The 21,642-nt window shown below is 36.2% G+C and overlaps 1 protein-coding gene across 1 annotated transcript in view; it reads left to right on the top strand.

Annotated features, from left to right (window-relative positions):
• The window catches only part of MTREX (Mtr4 exosome RNA helicase), a 158,440-nt gene that overhangs the window by 55,080 nt on the left and 81,718 nt on the right, over positions 1-21,642 (top strand). Inside the window, exons 13-18 of the mRNA XM_007944182.2 lie at positions 506-616; positions 3,008-3,109; positions 6,837-6,962; positions 8,003-8,153; positions 13,934-14,106; positions 18,129-18,197. Of these exons, the coding sequence (XP_007942373.1) occupies positions 506-616; positions 3,008-3,109; positions 6,837-6,962; positions 8,003-8,153; positions 13,934-14,106; positions 18,129-18,197 (732 nt within the window). The remainder of the gene's footprint in view (positions 1-505; positions 617-3,007; positions 3,110-6,836; positions 6,963-8,002; positions 8,154-13,933; positions 14,107-18,128; positions 18,198-21,642) is intronic.

Genomic DNA, 21,642 nt, shown 5'->3' with positions numbered 1-21,642 from the left:
GAGGAGAGACCCATTGTTGCATCTAGATGGCAGCTTGCTAGCTTTTAAGATCCCAGTTGCTACTCACCAAAGTAGGAGGTGGAACAATGTTTTGTATAGTATGTTATGCCAGTTGAGCTTGATGTCCCCTGAGGGCAGTATCTTTTAAGTTTAATTTGTACAGACATAAACTGTGCCTTCATAGCTTGTAATTTTCTTAGAGGAGATGAAGTGATGCTGGAAAATTTGAATGAAACAACAAAACTCTTGTAAAGTGTATGTAAAACAAAAAGACATGCCTTTCATGTTAAATAAAGCTAGACTAAAACTATTTTTTTTTAGTTTAATAATTCATGGGATGTGGTTTGTGTTTTGCCTTTGTCCTGCAACTGGAAAGTTACGTAACAGTTTCTTTAAACACAGCATTGTTTTCTTGATTGAATTACCCTTTTTTGGTAATTTAGTTTAGCATTTTAAAATTTTCATTTCCTCACATCGTAAAGTAAATATTATTCCAAAATCACAGGTTGAACATGTACTTCCTCTTTTGAAGCGGGGTATTGGTATTCACCATGGAGGTTTACTTCCTATTTTAAAAGAAACTATTGAAATTCTTTTTTCTGAAGGATTGATAAAGGTATGATTTTACATTTATTTATTATGTTTCAGAATTTTGTTCTATGAGTAGTTTGTAGTGAACAATGTTGATAGTTTTGTGGGTTTTTTAAACCAAGTAATAGACAATGACTTAGGAAATAAACTTAATTTTTATGTGTAGCTTATACTTGATAAATTTTAGGTTACTAGTTAAAAAAATCCTTTGTTTTCTAGTCTTAAAGTGTTAACACTGGTAGATACAATGTGGAATTTTGGAGGTGCTATTTAATTACTGGACATTGGGTTATGTAAAAAGGGCATCTTCTGACTTCCTCCAGCCTCAGGAGGGGAAAAGAGAGCCACCATCAGCAGCCCAAGCCTTACTCCTGTGAGGTCAGATGTGTCACCATCCTCCAACTTTTTTTTTTTTTAAATCCTGACACAACTGGCCCTCCCACATCACTCACTACTTCTGTGCTGGTTTTGATAATTCTTTGCAGTTGCCACACAGAACTCACAGACAATACTCCTGATTATGGGTTTTATTAGGAAATAGGTTACAATTCAGGTTCAGGAACATGCTTAAGATATAATTCTTTGATCAGGACAGTCTCCCCTCTGCTAGGTTCTCTGGCACAGCTCTCAGCCTGGCCTCTGCCCTCCTCAGGAAAGTGTTACAGAGCTCTTTTAGCTCTGCTGATAGTTATACCTGCATGCACCCCATGTGCCAGCAAGCCTCCTGCCCAATGGCATTTAGCTGTCTTGCTCCATGGACAGGAAAGTCCACTGCTCTGCCCCCTGCCCCTTGATCCACTGCCGCTGTCTCTCAGCTGGTTGTTTCTTCAGCCAAGGAAGACCAGTGCAGGGATCTCTGGTCCAAGGATGTTGCTGCACTTCATCCCCAACTCTTCTCTCTTGATGGCAGTGAGATTCCCCTTTCGGCCTCAAGGAGGGCACATTTTAAGCCTGGCAGAGTGACAAAACTAACTAGTCCCAACATCAGAGTTCTACACACCTTATTTACATGGTCTCATCCAGTAATCTGGTGGGAGTTACAAAGACTGTAGCTAGAAAAGCTAATCCAAGTAATTCACTGTACCACAGGTTGATTCTATAAATGGAGTCCTCTTTACATATGAATTGAAAAGGTGCTCTGGTGGAATTAAAAGGATTATCTTAAATAAGACAAGGAGAATTGCTAGTTAAACTTAAAAAGAGAGTTTGTCAGATATTCTAATTTAAACCAAAGAGAGTCTGATTTTGAAAAGATAAGATGAAAGTTCATTTTATATTCAAATGGAATATTGAAAATGGGAAACAACTTTATAATCATAAAACCAGAATTTAAAAAATCGTATTAGAGATTTATCATAAGAACCTCAGCACTGAGTAGAATATTTAGAAGAAATCTACTTACCTTGAAAAACTGACTTGAAGTATTTCAGATAAAGAATTGGTCAGTATTTATATCTGGGTCTTGGGAAGGCCCCGTTAATGTTCCTTTCTGAACTTTGTGTATTTGCTGAGCCCTATTTTTAATAAATACTTGTTTTTAAATTTCAGTGACGTGTGTTGGTGTAAAATTAAAATAGATTAATTTTACATAAAGTACAAAATGAAAGACTATCCTTTTCCTTAATTTCCTGGAAATATCTACTAGTTTCCATAGAAATACACACATGATTTATTTTTGTCTTCGTACCTATTGATGAAAATTCAGGCTACTTAATCGTGCTTAAGTAGTTTTCCTTGAACATACATGTTTATTTTCTTATACTTCTGTTTTCTTGATAATGTGTTAGAAGTGAGCTTAAAGACCCACTGATTCTGATCTCCCCTCAGGAGTGTTTAAAGTTGAAGTGATCCCTAAAACTGGTGTATCATCAGTGAAGAAACCAGAAAGTTTTAGAGCCTAAAGCTTTTCTAATTAAAACCAAACCAATCCCACTGCCATGGAGTCAATTCTGACTCATAGCAACCTTATAACATGGACTACAGCTGCCCCATAGAGTTTCCAAAGGAGCATCTTTCTCCTGTGGAGTAGCTGGTGGGTTCAAATAACTGACTTTATAGTTAGCAGCCAAATGCTTTAACCACTTCACCACCAGAACTCTTTTTTGTCTGTTAGGCCAGTAGTAGTCTCTTCTGTTATCACCACTGGAATTTAAGAAGGATTATTTTCCCTTGCATAAAAAATTTCTGGGATGCAGTTATTTATATATAATACTGAAATATGTCCTCTGGGAATAGCATGTTGTCTGCTTTATTTTTGCAGGGTATAGTTAATGACTAATTAAAAAAAAAAAATTAGTGGTATGTTTATTTACATTTAAATTATAAATCTTGTTTTCAGCCTAAAATGCATTTAATTGTGTATGTATGTATGTACATTTATACATTTATTTATGTATGTGTATTTTTATTTATTTAGGCCTTATTTGCCACAGAGACTTTTGCTATGGGAATTAACATGCCGGCCAGAACTGTTTTATTTACAAATGCCCGCAAATTTGATGGGAAAGATTTCCGATGGGTAAGTAAAGTAATATAATATTGAAATAATTTTTATTTTTGTTTTACCTATTGTGACTCATGTAATGAAAATATTTTGATATTTCATAATCAAATTATAGTAATTATAATCTGAAATACATATTGAATTTACTTTCTTTTTCTTTTATGGAATTTTTATTTTAAGGTTGGTAGTGATCTAGGGAATGTATGATTATTATAGGAACATGATTCCTAGGCTAGAACAGCCTTCCTTAGAGCCATCCCTAAAGCTCAGGAAAATGATGATTTTAAGGAGTTCACTTAAGTTTGAAATTAGGTATCTTTTGGTCCAGTAAACATTAGGTTGTAGGGAGGGATAGGGAATGAAGGTAAAACATATGGCTCCAAAATAGTTCTGAGAATTAACCCATTTAATTTTTATGCATTTTGGTTTTCTCTAAGCAGAGAATATACCATGGACTATATAGATCACTATTTCATAACTTTTAAGTAGCTACCATTTTCCTCTCTACATTAAAATTTATTTTGTCGGGTGGGGGGCCCATACTGTTGGTTATTCTAACAAGGGCCTACTCAGAAATTGCCCTGTCTTTGGCTAATCTTTTGAGATTTTCACACCCAGAAACTTAAGAATTTGCACCTGATCTAATAAAACAACAAGGCAATCAAGGTTAGACATTTGTTTTTTTTAAATTCTGTGCTTCATGCCCTTCCCTCCATAAAAGAAAAGATTCCTTTAGTTAGGGATTTTGGTGTTAGGGAATAAGTATGTAGGTAATTCATGAGTACTTTAAAATGGTGTGAATATACCTAGAGTTCTCTGTTAAGTTTAAAGGAATCAAAGTAACTTTAGTACAGTGGCTGCAGTGCCAGCTCACTGATTAACCTTAATGTTTAAAATAGAGGCTCTAACAAATTTATTACACCTCTTTTTGTAAGGCAGAAGGAAAGAGAGAAAGTTATGAGAATGAGTGAAACAGTGAAGTGGGGTGAAAAGTAAAGAGGCAAGTAGCCCATTCAGGAAATGATTACCAAAGTTCAGCTATAGTCCTACAATTATGATAGGTACTGGAGATACTAAAATTAAAAAAAAAAGCAAAACGATTCTTAATTTAAAGACACTTAGTAACAGGTGAAAGTTGACAGATAAGAAGAAAAGTTCAGTAAATTATAGTAGACACTGTGAGAAATAAGAACAGGAAAGATACAGTGTAAGAAAGGAAGCGAGTTGTACATAGAGGGCCATGGTAGACTTTATAGAGAAGCTAGTCCCTAAAATGAGTAACAAATAATCAGTTATTTGACAGGTAGTAGAATGTTGTCAGATTTTAAAAGCAGGTAGAAGAAGACATACTTTAGTTTGAGTATCGTTTAGTTGAGTACTCACATAGTCTAGCACTGGGGAAATTCTTAGGTGTTCTGATGGTGTAGTTCCTAAGGCACTTGACTGTTAAGCAGAAGGCTGGAGGTTCAAACCATCAGCCTCTCCTTGGAAGGAAGATTGAGCAGTCTACTTCTGTAGTGATACTGCCTCAGAAACCCAAGGAGGGATCGCTGTGAGTTGGATCCGACTCGATGGCAGTGAGTTTGGTTTGGGGAAATTCTCAAATAGCTGTTCTTTTACCTAACCTTTTATTGCTGAAAGTGGTGATTCTTTTTCTGCTTAGAGAAGTTTCTGCCAATAATTACTAACCATCAAAACACTGAAAAGGACTTATGGAAGAATTGTCATGGCAAATTATTATTATTTTTTTTTTATTAGGATTTGGGTGAAGATTTACAGAGTAAATTCACTTTTCATACAGCAGTTCACATATACTTTGTCTCATGTCATTGACCAAAATTTACAATGCAGCAGCTTCCCTCCCACTTCCTCCCCATAGTTACCTCCTCCCAGTGTCCATCCCTTCATACTCTTCTGCACCCTGAGCTATCTCCTTGTGCATAAGCAGCCCTTCCTTCTCCCATGATTGTTCTCTCCAGGGCGTGTGTCTACTTGAGGTAAATGTTTAACTCACATGCCTGTACTTTGTTTGGCTGGAAACCACAGGTGTGGGTTCAATTCTAGACCTGAAGGTCAGCTAGGGGCCATAGTCTCAGTGGTTCCACCAGGCTCTATTGGACCAGCAAACCTGGTCCCCACCTTCTTTTTTTTTTTTTTTTTTGCCTCCAAATGATTTTGAGTTTTGTGCCACATTGTTCTCCCTCTTTATGCAGGATCTCCTACATCCCTTCCAAGTGGATGGCAGTGGTAGCTGGGCACCATCTAGTTCTTCTGGTCTCATAGTTGTATAGGTTGCAGATCGGATGGTGTACCAGTTGCTAGGACTGATTGTTTCCATTAATTTTGGTTTTCTTCTTTCTTCTTGACGAGGAGAGACCCGTTGTTGCATCTAGATGGCAGCTTCCTAGCTTTTAAGGTCCCAGTCGCTACTTGCATGGCAAATTATTTTTCTTGATTTGTTTTATTTCAATATCTGTTGGGCAACATACAAAAGAAGACTGTAGGTATAGTAAGACAATACCATTTCTTTTTAGAAATTTTTACATAACCTTCAAAAATTTTCTGTAGCTTCTAAAGTTTTTAAAATTGGAAGGAGGAAAAAAAATTGGAAAAAAATTTCTACCAACTCAGCAATTTAAAATTTCTCTGAATAAAGTCGATGCCACAAGAAAGTAAGTAAATAAATAAATTACTTTATCTGCTTCTTGGCATCTCCTTGTCATTTGTAGGTGGCACATAGACCCCCTAAGGTAAGGGGATGGAGTGCAGTAGGAGATTGAATTAAAGAAAGCAGTCTTTTCTTGATGATTCCAGATCATTATTATAAAATTTAGAAGTTGTAGTATGCTGTAATACAAATATCCTTGGACCCTGTTGAATTTCTGTTTCTCTGATTGCCCTTTTGAAATGTTCTCTTTTGATCTTTATAGAGTTGCCACCCCCCCTCAGGTCTCTTCCTTGCTCCTAGGTTGTTAGCTGTTTCTGATGCTATCACTGTGTCTTTTTTGTACCTTAGTATTTTTTAACCCTTCTCGAGGCACAAATTTCTTTAGAAAATTTAAAAACTCTGGATCCTTTCTTTCATAGGAGAAAAGTACACATGCACTTACAGATAAAATGTTGCCTGGTGTTCAGGTTGTTCAATGATATCCTGAACTCCTGTACGTGAGAGGATTATGAACTCTTCTCCACTAGGTAGTTCTTAGTGTAAAAAGGACTTTACCAAATTCTAGGGACATACATATAGAAAATAGAAAATTGTGCTTTTATTTATAATATATGTTATTTTCATCTTAAATCTAATTTTTCAGATTAAGAAAGTTTATTTTGATTAAGTCAGAACTGGTATTTGGCTGAGTTGGGGTCATTGTTTGCTTTCTTAGACTTTGCTGTTTTCTAGAATGTTTAGGTCAAAGATACTTTTTATGCTAATGAATTAGCCAGTGTTTTCCTATAGCTCCTACTGCATTTGAAAGCATAAACTAATAGTAATTGTCTGGTGCTAAAATTAAGTCATTTTGGAGGTAATGATAATTTTGTAACATGATCTTAAATATTTTGCATTTTTGTGCTTTCATTTGGATGATCCTGAAAGTTTATATGGCTTTTAATCATGTTTCCTTTTGCAGAATCTGTAGCATGTATTGACATATTTTATGATAAGATTTTTTAAAAGTATGTTTGTTTGTTTTTTAAAACCGGGTTGTCCCCTAAACATAGAATTTTAATTGTGCTCTTTCAGATTTCCTCTGGTGAATACATTCAAATGTCTGGTCGTGCTGGAAGGAGGGGAATGGATGATAGGGGAATTGTAATTCTTATGGTGGATGAAAAGATGAGTCCAACAATTGGAAAGCAACTCCTTAAGGTAACTGAGCTAAGAAATGTTCCTTCACCAAGAATTCTAGCAATACACCTCAGAGCAACTTCAAAACCTACTTTATAATTTTTTGCAAACGGACTAAGCTTTTACTTTTCTGTTGTTTTTTTCTTTCATTACCTCTAAGAAATTTGGAGCTTTGATATTACAAATACCTGTTTTCAATCTCAACCTTCACTTCTGTTTACCTATCTGAATTTTGAGTCATCTGAAACTCAGCATGACATTTTGACAATATATCCAAAGTGAGCCCAGTATAGTCCCAATTTAAGTCTGTTATACTGGTCTAATTATTAATAGCTCCCTCTTTTGCACTTAAAGTGCCCTGATTTGAATGATGGCTATCTATCTAAAATGAAATTTAGCTCTTTCTCTTTGCCATTCCTAACTGACTTCTCCTCTCACATAGATTACTGGTTAATAAAATTACAAATGTAAGTTTCAATTTAGTAGTTCCTTTGTTTTCTTTAACCCTTATGATCAATTGATCATGGCAGGTTATTTCCTAAATATGCCTTAGAATCGTCCTTTCATTTCCTTACCGCTGCTACCATGATGGTTCAGAGTTTACTAAATCTTACCTTACTATAACTCCCATTCTGAATACTCTAATGGCAGTTTTTCTCCCAAATTATTTGGCATAGTTTTAGACTGATCTTCCTAAATGTAATTGCACAGTGATAAATAACTGTCCTTGACTAAGAAGTGACATACGTCACTTTCATCTACAATTTATTGGCCTCATGCACTGGGAGGTTAGAAAGTATAATCCTGTCATATTATTGGAAAGCTAAGAGCTAAACATATTTGGCAAATGGTTCTTGAACTACTAATGTCCTAATGATTTTTTTTTTCCCGTTGACTTTCCCAAAGATCAACTAATTTATCAGCTTGTATTAGTCAGTTAAAGGAAAGAAGTTATTATAGTTCCATGATCTTCCTTAACATAAACTAAGTTATCAAGCACTGTAACAGGTTAAAAATAATTGATAAGTTTATTTGAAAAACGTACATGTTTTCTTTTTTAGGGTTCAGCTGATCCTCTAAATAGTGCTTTCCATTTGACCTACAACATGGTTTTAAACTTACTGCGTGTAGAAGAAATTAATCCTGAGTACATGTTGGAAAAATCCTTCTACCAGTTTCAGCATTATAGAGCAATTCCAGGAGTAGTAGAGAGTAAGTATAAATGGTCATAAGAGAGCATATTTAACTTGTTGATGTCAGGTACCATTGACTTACAGTGACCCCATGTATAAAAGAACAAAATGCTGTTAGATCCTGCACCATGCTCACAATAGTTGAGCTATGTTTGATCCTGTTGTCACAGCCACTGTGTCTATCTTGTTCAGGGTCTTCCTCTTCTACTTTACTAGGCATGATGTCCTCCAAGAAATGTCCTTTCTGATAACATGTCCAAAGTATACGAGACAAAAATCTCACCATCCTCACGTCTAAGGAACATTCTAACTGTACTTCTTCCAAGACAGATTTATTTGTTCTTCTGGCAGTCCATAGTGTTCATTATTCTTTGCCAAAAATAATAATTCAGGTGTATCAGTTCTTTGAGCTTCCTCATTTATTGTCCAGCTTTTGCATGCATATGAGGTGATTGAAAATACCATGGCTAATGTCACTTGTAACCTAGTCCTCAAAGTGATGTCTTTGCTTTTTAACATTTTAAGAATGTCTTTTGCAGCAGATTTGCCCAGTGTAATGTGTCAGTTAATTTCATAGCTGCTGCTTTCATGGGTGTTAATTGTGGATCCAAGGAAAATTAAATCCTTGACAACTTCAGTTTTCTCTCTGTTTATCGTGATGTTCCTTATTGGTATAATTACGAGGATTTTTGTTTTCTTTATGTTTTGTAATCCATGCTGAAGACTGTGGCCTTTGATTTTATCAGTAAAGCCTTCAAATCCTCTTTACTTTTAGCAAGCAGAGTTGTATGTATCATCTGCATGTTGCAGGTTGTTAATGAGTCTTCCTTGAATCCTTATGCTGCATTCTTTTTCATATAGACCAGCTTCTTGGATTAGTTGCTCAGCATACAGATAGAATAAGTATGGTGAAAGGATAAAAACCTGATGCACACCTTTTCTGATTTTAAACATGCAGTATTCCCTTGTTACGTTTGAATGACTGCTTGTTTAATTAGAAAACTAAACAGCAAAATGAATTGGCTGCTTTTGCTATTGTTTTTTTTCTAGTAAGCTCAATCTTGATCCTTACATAAAGCAGCATAGCAGTTACAGTCTTCACATTGTAACTGGCTGGAACATTCCAAAGCATCAAGTAAGAAAATCCTGCTGGGATACTTTCCTACAGTTGATTCAAATTTAATATAATTTATTATTACAGACGTATTACATGTTAACTTCTGTCTCTTAATATTTAAACCAGAAACCAAACGTACTGTTACCAAGTTGATTCTGACTCATAGTGACTGTTTTGGACAGAGAGTAGAACTGCCCCATAGTGTTTCTAATGCTGTAAATCTTTCTGGAAGTAGACTGCCACATCTTTCTCCTGTGGAGTGGCTTTTGGATTCAACTGCCAACCTTTTGGTTAGCAGTCAGATGCTTTAACCACTATGCTACCAGAGCTTCTTCCTGAATAATTAGAGATAATAAAAAGTCTTATGTATTAAAAGTTAACCTATAAGAAGCATGTATTAATCTTAACATTTCACAGTGTTCTCATTATAAAAGAGTACCATAGCATAAGCTTATAAATGATTGAAGAAATAAAACTTTGATTTGAGTTCAGTTTTTTTTTAGAATTTCTGGTTCCTGAGTCAAAACCCAATTCCATGGCACCTAACAATAATATTACTATTTCAAAGAATATTTTGTTGTGCTTTTTATAAATTTACATAAGAAGTTAGGTTCTTTTTTTTTTTTAATAACTTTTTATTGTGCTTTGGGTGAAATTTTACAAAGCACATTGATTTTACAAAGCACAATTGACACACATTTCATATTGTGACACTTACTACAAAATGTAATACCCATGCATTGTCACAACTCTCTTCCTACTTCCTCCCCGTGTTTACCCTTTCCCTATGTCCTTTTTCCTTATGCATTCCTACCTTCTTAGCTTTCTCCCTGTGCAAATATTGTCCTTTTTGATTTCCCATGTTTCATTGTTCTCCTGTGTATCTCTCTGATGTAGTTATTTAGCTTGTAGGCCTGTCCATTGCTTGACTGAGAGTTAAGGCACTTCCAAGTCTGAAGGGTTACTAAGGGCTATAGTCTTGGGCTTCACCAGTCTCTGAACAGTAATCCTCATCTTTTTTTTTTTTTTTTTTATGTTTTTAAATTTTGTTTCACATTTTTTCTTCCACTCTAACCACAGTCTCTGATTTTGATCCCTTTCTGAGTGGTTGGCATTGGTTGCTAGGTACCATCTAGTTCTTCTGGTGTCAGGGTTGTATAGGCTGAGCTTCTCATGGTCCATTAGTCCTATGGAGTAATTGTCTACATGTGTCTGTGATTTTCTTCACTTTTCTTTGCTCTGAATGAAGATGGACCAATAGTTGCATTTCAGATGGTTGCTCCAAGCTTTTAAGACTCCAGTCACTGCTCACCAAAGTAGGATATAGAGTAGTATTTGTATATTATACTATGTTGTACTAGTTGAGCTTAATGTCCCCCATGATCATGATCCCAAGCCTTCAGGCCTGATGACTGACTTCCTCAAGGTGCTTAGTTGTGGCCAAGAAGTTATCCTAATTTTGTTCCTGTTATCTTTATATTGCATATGGACATTTTTATAGCACATACAAATATGTATGTAGAAATATTACCTGCCAAACCTATGCATGGCCATGAGTATATTCCCATTTGTCTATCCATACCAGATCTTCTTGCCTGTCTACCTATGTATCTGCCCATAGATAAGTGTTTGCTGTTACTGGTAAGTTTGATTCCCTTTTGACAATCTCCATGTACATTTTTCACAATGTATCAGCATTCTTTTTGTGTTCTGGTTGTTCCATTTCCAGTATTCTAGTTTCCCTGCCCCTTATCTTCTTATCTTTGCTTATAGTAAATATTGACCTTTTGGTCTAATACAGATTTATTTTTTAGTGGAGCACTGTTCTTGCAATAATACCATTTATTTTTGTGCCATTCTGCTGTTTTACTAAAAGGTTAATTTCAGGCTATAGTTTTGTTCAAGGTTTAAAGAGCATCTCAGGATGATAGTCTTAGAGAGTTCTCTAGTGTCAACTGGTTGGATTTGTTGGTTTGTCTTACGTTTTTAAGAATTTCTATTTTGTTTTACATTTTTCTCAGGATCATCATGACCGTAGTCAGAACAGTCACCAGCGATAGCTGAGTACCATCTAGTTTTGTTCATCTTAGGGTAGATAAGGTCATGTCTTGTGTAGGCTATCAGTCTTACAGATTTGTTGCTTTTTGGAGATTTTGGTTACTGTCTTACTCTTGATCCTGACAAGTAGAGACCAACAGTTGTATTCTAGATGACTGCTTGCAAGTTTTAAGACCCCAGATGCTACTCACTTCACTAGGATTCAGAACATGAACTTTGTAAACTGTATTATGCCAGTGGACTAAATTTCCCTATGAGACTGTGCTCCTGAACTTTCAAACCTAAAAAAACAATTTCAAAGGGTATTTAATTACATCTGAGGAACATCTGTAGTTGTGTTTTCAATGAATATATGTGCCTGTGCATACATGTACCTGCTTTTGTGTATACCCCTGTACCTACCCATGTATCTGTGTGCCAGTTGCAATCCATATGTGATCATACATTTGTTTTTTGGTCTTTGTTAGAGTTGTTGCTCTTTATATATGTCAAAATCTTTAGTACAAGCATCTTTTCTCTAGAGCACTTCTCAGTGACATTATTTACTTTGGTCACGCGCTGCTCACTACAGCCATATTCGGCGCCACTTTTCCCATCACCCAAAATAACAAGTATCTACGATCTAAAATATGTTTTCCCATCTCACTGAATATTGATCTCTTTATATATATCTTTACTTCTTTAATAAAAGCAGGGTCTTACAACATTTGTGCTTATGTGCTTGACTTAGTTCACTTAGCATATACCCTCCAGGTCCATCCATGTTATATTTGGCAGACTTATCATTATTCTTTATGATTGTGTAGTATTCCATTGTAGGAGCTCTGGTAGTATAGTGGCTAAAGCACTTGACTGCTAAACCAGAAGGCTGGCGGTTCAAACCCACCAGCCATTCCTTGGAAGGAAGGTTGGGCAATCCTACTTCCGTAGTGATACTGCCTCGGAAACCCAAGGAGGGGTCGCTATGAGTCGGGGCCGACTCGACGGCACATAACAACAATAACAACAGTATTCCATTGTACTTATGTTCCTCATTTAGCTTATCTATTCATCTATTGATGGGCACTTCAGTTGTCCATAGTTTTTCTATTATGAACAAAGCTGCAGTGAACATAGGTTTGCATACATCTGTTTGTGTCACTATTTTTAAGTTTTTGGGATATATATCAAGGAGCTTTGGTGGAGCAGTGCTTAAGGCGTTTGGCTACTAACCAAAAGGTTGGTGATTTGAACCCACCTTATCTGTTCACGGAAGAAAGACAGGGAGTCTGCTTCTGTAAAGGTTTACAGCCTTGGAAACCAATGGGTATTGTCATGAGTTGGAATTGACTAGATGGCAGTGAGTTTGGTTTTGGTTTTGAGGGTATACACTTAGGAGTGGGATTGCTAGATCATAGGTAGTTCAGTTTTTTTTTTTTTTTTTTTCCAGAAGCTCCATACCATTTTCCATAGTGGTTGTACCATTTTATAGTCTCACTATACTAGCACTATACTTCCTCACTAAGGAATCTTCCCACATCCTTGCCAACATTTGTTACCTGTTTTTTTTCTTTTTCCAATCAGTGCCATTTTAACTGGGATGAAATGATATGTCATAGTTTTGATTTGCATCTCTTTAATAGCTATAGCTAATGATCATCAGTATCTTTTCATGTGTTTGTTGGATGCTTAGATGTACTCTTTGGCCATTTTATAATTAGGTTTTCTTTCTGTTGAGTTTCTGAAATTTTCTGTGAATTTTAGAGATTAGATCTTTATCAGCTATATCATTTTTAAAGATTTTTTCCAAGCCTGTGGATTGTCTTTTGATTTTGTTGGGAAAGTTTTAGAGACCTGGTCCCAAGTGTATTGGAATCCTGATAATATGAGCAAACCAAATTTTTTGCTGAGAGTTAGGTAGCATATTACTTCCAGAACCAAACCAAACTTACTGCCATCAAGTTGATTCTGACTCCTAAGAACCATCTTTGGGTTTCTGAGGCAGTAAATCTCTATGGAAATACACTACCCAGTTTTCTTTCTGCGGAGTGGCTGGTGGTTTTGAACCACCAACCTTCTGGTTAGCAGTCAAATGCCTTAGGCACTACACCACCAGAGCTCCTTAGCATATTATTTGTTGTTGTTGTTATGTGCTGTCAAGTTGGACCTGAGTCATAGCAACCCCTCCTTGGGTTTTTGAAGTGGTGTCACTATGGAAGTAGATTGCCCAACCTTTCTTCTAAAGAGTGGCTCGTGGGTTTGAACCGCCAGCCTCTGGTTAGCAGTCAAGTGTCTTAGGCACTATGCTAGCAGAGCTCCTCCAGCATATTACTTAAAAGGTCTGAAATAACCCTCTCCAATATAACTTTCTACAATGTTGGAAATATTCTCTGTCTCCTATCTAGTACAGTTGGTACTAGCCACGTGTGAATATAGAGCATTTGAGATGTGGCTAATGTGTCTAAATTTTTTATTTTATTTAAATTTAATTAATTTAAATTACCACATCTCTTAAAGACTTCGTCAAAATGTCACATGTAATTTATGCAAACTGACAATTATAGTATGAAAACAATAGATAAATCTTGCGTATAATTTGCATAGAGTATATAATCTTTTGAGACGGTACATTTGTTTATTTACAGAGGTAAAGAATTCAGAAGAACAGTACAATAAAATAGTAATTCCCAATGAAGAAAGTGTAGTCATCTATTATAAGATCAGACAACAGCTTGCAAAATTGGGTAAAGAAATTGAAGAATATGTACATAAACCAAAATACTGTTTACCATTTCTACAACCAGGTCGTTTGGTAAAGGTATGTCATAGTTTCTTCATAAAATATTTGGCTATTTTAATACTTAAAAATGTATTTTGGATAATGATTCTAATATTTTTATCTTGATAAATTGCTTCCTGCTGTATTATATTTCTTCACTTGTTTCACATGGCACTGGTTAAGGGAATTATGTGAAAGCATTTAATCACTACTGGTTTTCATTCTTTGCGATATAAATTGAAGGTGACAGTTTTGGAATTAGAGCCAGGAGAGGGAGGGACCAGGAACTGCCTTGGAGACCCCAAGAGCGGCAGAATATCCAGGTTAAAAGGGGCGGGAGGCAAGGCTAGGCTCCAAGCACTCTAGAGCCAGGAAAGGGAGGGACCAGGAGCGGCCTGGGACCACAGAGTGGCAGGTTTCAGGTAGGAATTAGGTAAAAGGAGGGTGCAGAGGTTTCCAACAGCTGAGGGAGACAAACTTGTCTGTCAGTTTGTTATCCTGTGAAGCTTGTATGTTGCTGTGAGGCTTGAGGCTGTGCAGCTGGTATTTTAGATGCCAGTAGAGGTGTACATGGTGCACAGGTTTCAACACAGCTTATGGACTAAGACAGACTAGGAAGAAGGAGGGAGGCTATCCATTTCTCAATAACTTGGTTAGGGAAAACCTTATGAAAAGCAGAGAAACACTGTCTGATACATTGCTGTGCAACTTTATGAATAGGTTGGAAATGTTGTCCAACACAGTGCAGGAAGACTAGCCCCTTGGGTTGGAAGGCACTAAAAAAGTACTAGAAAAGAGCTGCCTCATTAGAGTAGAACCAACCTTAATGATATGGATAAAGTAAGTCTTTCTGAACCTCTATGTGCTGACATGGCATGACTCAAATTGAAGAGAAACAGCTGCAAACATCCATTAATCATCAGAACATGGAATGTACGAAGTTATGAATCAAGGAAGTTGGAAGTTGTCAAAAATGAAATGGAACGCATAAAGATTGATATCCTAGGCATTGGTGAGCTGAAATGGATAGATTTTGGCCATTTTGACTCAGAAAACCATATGATCTACTATGCCGGGAATGACAGTTTGAAGAGGAATGGCATGGCATTCATCATCACAAAAGATATTTCAAAATCTGTCGTGAAGTACAGTGCTGTCAGTGATAGGATAATATCCACATGCCTACAAGGAAGACTACTTAATATGACTATTACTCAAATTTATGCACCAACCACCAAAGCAAAAGATGAGGAAATCAAGATGTGTTGCTTATCACTGGTGATTGGAATGCAAAAGTTAGAAACACAGAAGAATCACCAGTAATTGGAAAATTTGGCCTTGGTGACAAAAATAATGCTGGAGATCTCATGATAGAATTTTGCAAGACTAACGACTTAATTCATTGCAAATAACTTTTTTTCAACAATGCAAACGGTGGCTATACACATGGACTTCGCCTTATGGAGTACACAGGAATCAGATTGACTACATCTGTGGCAAGAGGAGATGGAAAAGCTCAATATCTTTAGCCAAAACAAGACCAGGAGCCTGTTTTGGAACAGACCATCAACTGCCCATATGCAGTTTAACTTGAAGTTGAAGACAATTAAAACAAGTCCACGAGAGCCAAAATATGATCTTGAATATATATCCTTTCTGAATTTAGAGACCATCTAAAGAATAGATTTGATGCATTGAACACCAGTGACTGAAAACTAGAAGAATTATGAGATAACATCAAGAGCATCATCCATGAAGAAAGCAAGAAGTCATTAAAAAGACAAGAAAGAAAGAAAAGACCAATTGGATGTCAGAAGAGACTCTGAAACTTGCCCTTGAGCGGAGAATAGCTAAAGCAAATGGAAGAAATGACAAGATCAAAGAGCTGAACAGAAGATTTCAAAGAGCAGGTAGAGCAGACAAAGCCAATGACTATAATGAAATGTGCAAAGGCCTGGAGTTAGAAAACCAGAAGGGAGAACATGCTCAGCATTTCTCAAGCTGAAAGAACTGAGGAGAAAATTTAAGCCTTGAGTTGCAATATTGAAAGATTCTATGGTCAAAATATTGAATGATGCAGGGAACATCAAAAGAAGATGGAAGGAATACACAGAGTCACTACACCAAAAAGAACTGGTCTATCTTCATCCGTTTCAGGAGGTGGCATATGTTCAAGAACCAATGTACTGAGGAAAGAGGTGAAAGCTGCGTTTAGGGAATTGGTGAAGAAAAAGGCTTCAGGAATTGACACAATTCTATTGACATGTTTCAACAAATGGATGCCCCGCTGGAGGCACTCACTCAGTTATGCCAAGAGATTTAGAAGACAACTACCTGGCCAGTTTACTGAAAGAGATCCATATTTGTACCCATTCCAAAGAAAAGTGATCCCACAAAATGTGGAAATTACTGAACAATATCATTAATGTCACATGCAAGGAAAATCTTACTGAAGATAATTCAAAAATGGTTGCAGCAGTATATTGACAGAGAACTTCCAGAGGTGCAGGCTGGATTCAAAAGAGGATTGTGGCATAAGGGATATCATTGCTGATGTCAGATTGATCTTGGCTAAAAGCAAAGAATACCAGAAAGATGTTTACTTGTGTTTTATTGACTATGCAAAAGCATTTGATTGTGTGGATCGTAACAAATTGTGGATAACATTGAGAAGAATGGGAATTCCAGAACAGTTAATTGTACTCATGAGGAACCTCTACATAGACTAGGAGGCTGTCGTTCAAACAGAAAAAGGGAACACTGCATGGTTTAAAATCAAGAAGGGAGTGTGTCTGGGTTATATTCTTTCACAATACTTAGTCAATCTGTATGCTGAATAAATAATCCAAGAAGCTGGACTATATGAAGAACATGGCATGAGGATTGCAGGAAGAATCATTAACAACCTGAGATATGCTGACAACACAACTTTGCTTGCTGAAAGTGATGATGACTTGAAGTACTTACTGATGAAGATTGAAGAATACAGTCTGCAGTATGGATTACATCTCACTATAAAGAAAACAAAAATCCTCACAACTGGTCCTATAAGCAGCATTATGATAAATGGAGAAAAGATTGAAATTGTCAAAGATTTCACATTGGTTGGTTCTACAGGCAATTCCAATGGAAGCAGCAGTCAGGACATCAGATGATATACAGCACTTAGTAAATTGGCTTCAAAGGACTTCTTTCCAGTGCTGAAGAGCAAAGATGTCTCCTTGAGGACTAAGGTGTGCCTGACATAAGCCATGGTATTTTCAGTCACCGCATATGCATTTGAATGCCAGACAGTGAATAAGGAACACCAAAGAAGATAGTATCACAAAGTTGATACTTTTGACCTGTGGTGTTGGCAAAGAATGCTGAAAGTACCAGGGACTGTTAAAAGAACTAATAGGTCTGTCCTGGAGGAAGTGCAGCCAGAATGGTCCTTGGAAGCGAGAATGGCCAGACTTCGTTTCATATACTTTGGTCATGTTGTCAGAAGAGACCATTCTCTGGAGGAGGATGTCATGCTTGGTAAGATGGAGGGTCGATGAAAGAGGGGAACGCCCTCAACGAGGTGGATTGACACGGTGTTGGCGGTAGTGGGCTCAAGTATAGCAGGGATCGTAGAGTTGGCTCATGACCGGGTGGTGTTTCATTCTGCTGTGCATAGGGTCACTATGAGTCAGAGATGACTTGATGGCACTTAACAACAGCCACAACATATGGAGAGTCTTTATGTGTATGAAATGTTATATTAAAATGAGATAGTTGTATATCCTAGGTGAATTCATTTGATATAAGACACTTGAATATTCTCAGAACATTGAAAAATATACCATGTCATTTTTCCCATTGTTTGCCAATTGAGAAATTCCCATTATTTCTGTTCTAGTGGCTTACTAGAAAATAATGCATTTTTTTAAATTAAGGTTAATATATTTTTCCTTAATTTTAGCTCTGATTTTTCAAAAATATCTTACTAGAAATGAGGAACTCAAAGTTTTCTTAATAGTACTGTCTTTATAGATGCCTTTTGGATAGAAACTATTATGAAATTGCTTTCTTTACAGGTTAAGAATGAAGGAGATGACTTTGGCTGGGGAGTAGTGGTAAATTTCTCAAAAAAGTCAAATGTTAAGGTAAACATTGAATTAGAATTATATATAAGTTGTAGTGGAATTTTTTATTTCCCAATTCATGACATTCCCCAAAGTAGAAATAGTAGTACCTTAAGACAAGCTGTAAAACAGTCTATTATAAGATTAATTTTTAATGTAATCTTAAATTGTGTTTGTAAAGTGGTGTGGTTAGTTTTTCAGCAACAACAAGAAAAAAAAGTTAATTTTGTGAGAAATTTGCATTTCTTCTCTGAGTTCATCAGTCGCTTTTATAACTTTATTGTTTAAATTGAATGTTAAAAAAATCAGCTCCGCCACTGAAAATTGGAATTTTGATTTAGATATAAGAGACTTGAAGAAAAGAAATTAGGAGGTCTTTTTTACTTTAAATGAAAGTAATAATAAAGTTGATTACATCATTAGTGCTTTGGAAATAAGATTATATGTAAAATCAAGAATTATTTTAATTTGTTAGAAAAATCATTATTTTGAAATTAAATCAACCATACTGCTTGTTATATTGTCTTTAACTGCAATAGGTACCAACCCATTATCTGCCAATATGTACACTCCTCAGGGAAGATGCTTTATGTCTGTATGCCTGTTTCTCTGTATTTTTAAAATGAGAGGTCTGCATAAGATGATATATACATTCTTTTAAGGTTTCAGGGTTTTGTTGTCCTGTTGTTATCCCAACTATGTATAGGGACAATTAGTAATTAAGCTTTGAGATTTAAAATTAGCTCTGAAATATGTTGAAGCTGTTTGTTATGGAGAAACGATTAAGAGTTTAGTTTTGTGAGATTCTGACTTACATATATGATTAATCTCACCAAGGAACTCCTGAAGGATATTTAAGTTTTTACTACCATTTTGATAAATTATCATCTTTGTTAGTAATTATTAATTTACAAGATTTTTTCTGTAGTATTATCATACATTATCTCATTTGATTCCAATTCATCAAGCATTCATTGGCCACAGACACCACATCCTTGTACCTGCTCATTTGGTGTGGATAGTGTGGCCAGCCAGATAATGAGAAAGATGGCAGAATGCAATAAATGCCGTGGTAAAGATATAAGCAAAGTACATTTGGAGCACAGAGGAAGAAGAAACTGTGAATTATTATATTTGGAATCTTAGAACTTAAAATTTTAAACTGAATTTTCTCAAAAATAAGTAAAATTTCATTTGATAGACATTCATTGGTAGAGGAACAGTGGTATGCAGCACTCATAGAACATTTCTTTTGAAGGGAAAGTAATAACATCATAAAAGAAAGGTATTGGAGATAATCATGGAAGAGTCAATAATAAAATAGAGGTTTTAAATTAAATTAGAGTTGTATCAAAACATTTGAGAGTGTTGGCAAGCCACGGAAGGTTAGTTGTATTATTTGCTTGCTTGTTTGTTTTCAACCTGCTCAGAGTTTTTAATTGCCCTGATGATGGTATGTGAAGAATATTGGAAGGAAGTAATTTAGTAGAGTCAGGTAGGTCAGTTAAGGAGACTGCTAATTCATATTTGGATGAGGTCCAGAAGGAAGTAGAGAAGAGAATGAGTTCAGATAGAGTAGACTGAGGAGCTAGACTTGACAGTACTTGTGGGAAATTAAAGGGACCATTTACATGGTGATATTGTTCCAAGTGTGGATAGATAGATGTAGGATGATTGTATTGACTCTAACTGTACTTTACTAAGCTGGATTGAAAGTTTTCCTCTCCATTCTATCCCTTCTTTTAATGATGATAAAGTTTGAAATGTTAGACTTGACTAAGATTGCATGGATATTGTTGGTTGAGCCATGGCTAGTGCCCATTCCAGTTGCTATGATGCTTAACAGGTTTTGGCAGAGCTTCTAGACAGATTCAGAAGAAAGATCTTGCTTTTCTATGAGTGACACCCTTGCTTTTGCATATGAGTGCTAGCTAGAGGGTGAGGATAGTAGCCATAAATCATCTTGGCTTGCCTTTTTCAGCATGAAACTATAGCCTTATGAGCAGGACGAGGTTGATCTGGGCCCTAGTATTCTCAGCAGCACTGTGCTCAAGATAGAGGCTAAGTAGAAGGAATTCCTCATCTCCCCTTCCTCAGTTGCCCAGAATTTAGCTTCAGCAACAGGTAGTTGAGAGAGCCAACATCTTTCTCCTCCTGGGAACATAGGCCTACAGCTGGAAGCTGTGAGGAGAGGAATCCCTGTGTTTTTTTGGTTTACCAGTCTGAAGTAGAGTTTCTGTGTTGTTGAAAAGTAAGCTGGGAGAAAGCAGTCTTTGTTCAAATACCATACACTTCCACTGTTTTTCATTTTATTCACTAGATCTTCCTTTATTTGCTTTATAGCCTTAGAACCATTTCTGGAGAACTAAGTTTTTGCTTTGTTTAGCGTTCTCTCCAGTTTTGCTGGAGAGCAAGTCCACAGAGCTCCTTATGCTATCATGGTGGAAGTCAATCTCAGTTTATTAGAGAAGAAAAATTATATCCCTGTAGGGAGCTCTGGTAGCATAGTGCCTAAGACAATTGACTGCTAACCAGAAGGCTGGCGGTTCAAACCCATCAGCCACTCCTCGGAAGGAAGGTTGGGCAATCTACTTCCGTAGTGATACTGCCTCGGCAACCCAAGGAGGGGTCTCTATGGGTCGGGTCCGACTCGACGGCACACAACAACAACATTGATCTATAATCATTGGACCGAAATAGTGCTTAATTGATGTGAGTTCTTTTAGGCAAAAATGAGATGGAGAATAGACAGGAAACATTCATTTTTTTTCTGTTTAAAGTGATGGTATAGCTCATTTTCCCAAAAAGCTGCTTACATTTGTCTGTTCACAAAAAATGAGAATTGTGTTTTTGTTGATAATGGAATCTAGGTCAGAATATGAATTCAAAGATTTTTGTGGCCAATAGAGTTTGCCAAAGGCAGAGAGAGAGTATAGACAGAAGAAGAAAATAGTTTGAGGCCTTCTAGAGAAAAATTTACATTTCTTAGGAATATAAAAAAATGTTTTAATTTGAAATTTAAATTTATAGTAGAAAATTGGCCACATTTTATAAAGAATAAAGGAAAATTGGGAGAAGAAACTATAAATTATGTGATTAAGACCTTAAAAAATTAGGACTGGTGAACAAAAATTAGAAGAATTTAGGCTACGACAGTCACTGGAAGGCCAGATAGAACATATAACTATTTTCTGGTATGTAAAAAATCAGTTTGTGGACTAGACTTCAGAGAGTACAGAACTGGAAAAACTGAGAAAAATTTTATGATATCAAATAGTTTCAACAGCAAATTTTCATGTAATGCTACATTAGAGGGTTTTCACAGTATAATTTGATGATATTTCAGTACTGTTGGTCTTCTATTACTGTTTGAAAGACATAGTTCTCATACAGAAATTATCATAGTGAAGTAGACATTAATCCTTAGATCTTGAGAATCATGGTTTTATCAATTAATAAAAAAAGT

This window comes from Orycteropus afer, unplaced genomic scaffold (genome assembly GCF_000298275.1).
Source record: "Orycteropus afer afer isolate SDZICR_OR568_19922 unplaced genomic scaffold, OryAfe1.0 scaffold00122, whole genome shotgun sequence".
Classification (NCBI taxonomy): domain Eukaryota; kingdom Metazoa; phylum Chordata; class Mammalia; order Tubulidentata; family Orycteropodidae; genus Orycteropus; species Orycteropus afer.
This window is presented reverse-complemented; position numbering and strand designations above follow the sequence as displayed.